This window comes from Marmota marmota, unplaced genomic scaffold (genome assembly GCF_001458135.2).
Source record: "Marmota marmota marmota unplaced genomic scaffold, marMar, whole genome shotgun sequence".
Classification (NCBI taxonomy): domain Eukaryota; kingdom Metazoa; phylum Chordata; class Mammalia; order Rodentia; family Sciuridae; genus Marmota; species Marmota marmota.
In genome coordinates, this window is record NW_026005240.1 from 1 (window position 1) to 5278 (window position 5278).

The 5278-nt window shown below is 43.7% G+C and overlaps 1 protein-coding gene across 1 annotated transcript; it reads right to left on the bottom strand.

The window, feature by feature from the left end:
• Positions 1–1699: 1699 nt before the first annotated feature.
• Positions 1700–4241, bottom strand: LOC107134286 (carbohydrate sulfotransferase 10-like). The gene is given in 2 exon segments (XM_048797557.1): positions 1700–3460; positions 3463–4241. Coding segments are annotated over 2 exon segments (1047 nt in total). The 5' UTR covers positions 3926–4241; the 3' UTR covers positions 1700–2876.
• Between the last annotated feature and the right edge of the window lie 1037 nt (positions 4242–5278).

The following is a 5278-nucleotide window of genomic DNA, read 5'->3' on the forward strand; positions in this document are numbered from 1 at the left end:
AATATAATTTTCTTCTAATTTTAGATTCAGCTCCCCAGAAACACATTGCAGTTTAGTCACTTAGCTTCTGGCATTAAAGAGAAAGGGAAAAATGATCTCTATTATTTTTCCTTTTACCCATATAGGGAGAAAAGATTTAAAGTTCTAATAATGCAGAAGGACAATAAACTACGACAAAAAATCAGGAAAACAATTCTAGTCTATTTGTGCAGGAGTCTTCAAGGGAAAACTCACTACATGCAGATAGGAAGGCATAGTGTATTGCCTCATGGTCAGGGTGGTCATCAAATATTTAAGCCAATAAAATGCTGGATAGAGACTGTCTCATTTTAGTTTTACTTTCTCATTAGCTATGGAATATAATTTATGACTAATATTAGAAAGATATAAAAATTTTTCCTAAGAGTAAAGATAGAGGTAATTTCAAAATAAAATCATACACAAAATAAGGTCAGTTAAGTTAGTTCTTAATAATATATGTGGCTATATTTTTATTGTTGTGGAGCTATTTATAAAATATCAGATTAGACAAACTCAGATATTCATAATGAATGAATTTTAAAAATTCTAAATGGATATTGCAATAATGGGAAAGCATCAAATATAAAATCTTGATGCATCCCAAAATTTAGCCTGTAAATGGCTTGTTTTTAGAGGGAAGTGTAAAAAAAGAAGTTGAAAGGGGAATGCATCAAAGAAGGGTAAAATATTCATACCCAACTGGCATATTTTGTCATTCCAATAATTACAACTACTGGGAGGTTAGGGCAAAAAGTTCACAAGTTCAAACTTAGTGGAGAAACTTAGTAAGACCTTGTCTCAAAAAATTAATTAATTAGTTAATTAATTAAAAAGACTAAGAATATATTTCAGTGGCAGAATGCCCCATTATCACAAGAATAAATCAAAATTCAAAATGAAAAAGTATTTTACACAAAAGCCAACCTATACTTAGGAGATTAAAAAAAAAGTTGTGTATGTTGCTATAGGCTGACATGACATGGTTTAATGTACAAAGGGTAGAACATAGGGGGAAAATTTAAGGTAAGGTTGGATAAACAATATTTTGTTCTGATCACTAAATATGAAACTGTTAAATTAATTGGTTTTGATGGCAAAAAAATGGAAATTTTGCAGTGTGAGTGTCTGAATCACCACAGTTTAAATAGGGAGAATTTTCTTAATGATGATGGTAAGGGAGATTTTGCTACTGAAGCAAATCACCAAAACTAGAGGGTATTTCTTCAACCATCTATTTCCTAAAATTTTCTATGTGCTCTATTTCCCTCTAACATTTTTCATGTTCTCTATGTATTTTCCATTGTCAGCTTCCTGAGTTTCATATTTTATGGAAGCTGGTATGTATAAGTAAATTGTGTTTATTTGTTCTGTAAGTAGTTAGTTTTATTAGAACATGTAACTTGAGTGTGTCGTTGTAGAGATCCCAATTTATGAAAAACTCATCACAAACATAGATCTTATTCTGCGGCTTGCAACTAATAACTCAGATTAGTGAAATTCGACAGGAGTGAACCCAAAACTTGTGGCATCTCTACTAAGTGGTATCAGTGTTGAATTATTAGACTACTAGTTGTTGGAATATTGGTTGTTGTGCAATTTTACACATTTGGTATTAAAAGTGGTTGGAGAGCCAGGGGGTCAGGCACACTTGTAATCCTACTATTTTTTTTTTTATTTTAAATATCATTTTACTTTCACATTTATAAATCCAGGAAGCAGTTTTGAGAAAAGGGGGGCTGAGGCTGCCTTTGAGAAAAGCCTGGATCACCCCTCCCGGCTGGGCTCCCGGGTTCTACATGGCCCTCGTGGTGGCTGTGGCGTGCTCCTCGTGGGGGCTCTCTCTGTGCCTGGACGCTGCCTTGGCGTCGGATTTTATTGCTGGTGAACTTGATGACCTCACTTCTGGCGAGTTAGTCCAGGATGGTGGCATCAGCAGACATGGGTCTGGTGGTGGCCGTTTTGCTGAGATGAAAGGGCACTGAATGTGGAAGCTGCGCTGAATTCTGTTTGGCTTCCTCCAGACTAAAACTGTTTAGTCTGTTCCCGGCTCTGGGGAAGGTGAGGCCCTGGGAGAGCTGGGTGGAGGATCTCCTGTCGCCCACCCAGATGGGACATGTGTCAGTCAGGCGGAATGGAGGTCCCCAAATCAGTCCCCAGCCTGGCCTGCTCCTCCTTTCCTGTGCCACATTCCTTTTAAGCCCCTCCAAGGTGTCCCCTTTCCGGGGTGGTAAGAACCTCCCCTCCAATCACTTTCCAAAATTTTACCTCTGGTGCTAGATGGGATAGGCGATTGGCAGGCAGCGGTCCAGACACACAGACCTGCCTTGCACAGGCATGGGTTCTGAAAGACAGACGGTTGGCCCTGCTCTGGGGTCATCACTGAATGTCACAGGGACTCAGTTGTCCCAGAAAGGACCATCTGTTATAGCAACACCAAGGTGAAGGCCAGAGGTGTCATCTTGTGACTCAGATTTGATCCTGCCCTGCCTGGGCAGCTTCTGCAGCACCTCAGCTTCTCCACCCCTCCTAAAAGTGCCAGGTACCATTTTTGCAATCCACTGATGACAGGCAAGACCACCCTGGCAGCCAGGAGGGCCTCAGCTGTGCCTGCCAACTCAACAGCTGAGGGCGATGGCTCCTAATGCTGTCACATCTCCTCCTGCAGATGTCTCCACTCCTCTCCAAGGTGAGGCCAGCGGCTTCCTGATAACAGGTGGGGGAGAGGCCCTCGGGATCAGGGGAGGCCTCAGGAGTCTTAAGGAGAGGTGTCATGGAGAAAGTGTCATTTCTGTGCTCAGACCTCTACCTGGCTAGCCCAGTCTAACAGTGATATCTGGATTCATGGGTCCTAAACATTAGTTTAGCAAAAAATCTGGTTTCTGGTACCCAAAGAGCTTAAAGTCCCCTTTAAAACGTGCATACAGGCGCCGGATGTCTCGTTTGCTGATGCCCAGAAAGTAGCGCTCCACCACCTTGGTTCTGTTATACACGGTGATGCCCGGTGGGATGGTGGGGTAGGACACCAGGTGGTCTATGCCGGCCTCTCTCAGGATGTACGGGGCATCCTCCTCCAGGGTCTCGTGGTGTCCAATCACACTGTACTTTATCTCACAAGGTGCACAGAGTTCGACATACGTCACCCAGTGAATGATATGGTCCCCAAACTGAAGGTCCAGCCATCTGTGGTTTGGATCACCCAGATAGCGCACGAAATCTTCAAACTGGATCCCCCGGTTCTTTCTGTATTTCCTGATGATGCCAGGGGCAATCTCGTGCCTGTACCAAGGCTCAAAACGGGGATTATGAACAAACTTGTCCTTAAATGCAGAAATGAGTCTCTCGAAGGGATCTCTTACAATAAAAAACTTGAAGTACGTTTTCAATCGCTTCTCAATTCCCACTTTGCTGAAGGAGGAGAGACGAGGGAGGCCGTTCTTCCATGGTCATGAACAACGTTTTCGGGAATCTCTTCGATGGAAGGAAACGCTCCATTGAGCACGATCAGCACTTTCTTCCACTGGGTGTTGCCCACCTTGGGGGTCTGGCAGAAAAGAATCTTGTGCTTGTCGCAGACAAATATGCGGTCCAGGACAAACTTGGAGACCGCAGTGTGCGAGAGGTTCCTCAGGGCCTCGACCCGGCAGACGTTCCTGATGAGCTCCAGGCGCTCCATATAGATCAGAGGGGCAGCCGGAGGCATCCTCCCAGTGGGCTTCGGATCCTCGGCAAAGTGCTTTTCTTCTCGCGTCTTCCCGGCTTCTGGCACAGTTGTCAGGAACAGAAACTCCTGTTTGGCGCTGTACCCGTCTGGGTCTTTGAAGGTCAGCGTGATGAACTTGCTGGCCACCATGAACATGAAAATCACCCAGAAGCACGCGGCCAGCAGGAGCCACTGCTGGTGCATGTTGTCAGCCGCCAGACACTCAAGGACTCTGCCTGCAACTGTGTGTGAAGAACCTTGGGGTGGGTGCTTTTCATGTTATCACGGCCCTGGAGTGACACATGGGGTCCTCAGCCCGTCCCAGAAGTCACACTCTGCCTCGGTGGAGCCGGCGCTCGATGGAGTCCTCAGGCTCCTCCTCGGCCCCGGAGGCTCCTCTCCGGCCTCGCAGGGCCTGCGGGCCAGCGCGCGGGGTCCAGGTGCCCCGGGAACGCGGAGGCCCGCCCCGCCCCAGGCCTCCGCGCCGCCGCCGGCGCCCCGCCGGGCCCAGGGATGTGGCGGCGGCCTCCTACTAATTTGTAAGAATGATTCAGAAAGATGTCAAGTTTGAGGCCAGTCTCAGTAATTTAGAGAGGTCCTAATCAAATTGGTAAGTTCTTGTCTCAAAAAAGTAGTAATAATCAAAAGCACAGGGGATGCAGCTCAGGGGTAGGGTGCCCCTGGTGAAATTCCTAATTTCATTTTTAAAATTGTTATTTTTATTTGTTATTAGCATTACAATAGATGCATTTTAACACATTGCATACAAATGGAACATAATTTCTCATTCCTCTGGGTATACACAGTGCTCAGTCACAGAACTTGTGTAATCATATATGAATATAAGATAATGATGTCTGTATCATTGTATGATCCTTTCCATACCCACACCCCAACTCCTCTCCTCACTCTTCTCTACATAATCCAAAGTTCCTTTATTTTTCACTACCCCTCCAACTATGGAATAACATCTGCTAATCAGAGAAAATATTTGGCTTTTGTTTTTTTGGGATTGGCTTATTTCTTTTTAGCAATATATTTTCTAATTTACATCCATTTACCTGCAAATGCCATAATATTATTTTTTAAGGCTGAGTAATATTGCACTGTGTATATGTAGCATATTTTGTTTATCCATTTATCTGTTGAAGGGCATCTTGGTTGTTTCTGTAGTTAAGCTCTTGTGAATTGAACTGCTATAAACATTGAGGTTGCTGTATCACTGTAGTATTCTGATTTTAAGTCCTTTGAGAATAAACTGAGGGGTGGATAGCTGGTTCAAATGGTGGTTTCATTTCAATTTTTCTGAGGAATTTTCCTACTGCTTTTCATAGTGGTTGCAAAAATTTGCAGCTCCAGCAATGTATGATTGTACATTTTTTTCACACATCCTCATTAACACTTAATATTGCTTGTATTCTTGATAGTTGCCATTCTGCCTTGAGTGAGATGAAACCTTAGATTTGATTTGATTAATCACTAGAGATGTTGAACACTTTTCGTGTTTCTTAATCAATTGTATTTCTTCTTCTGTGAAGTTTCTGCTTAGTTCCTCTG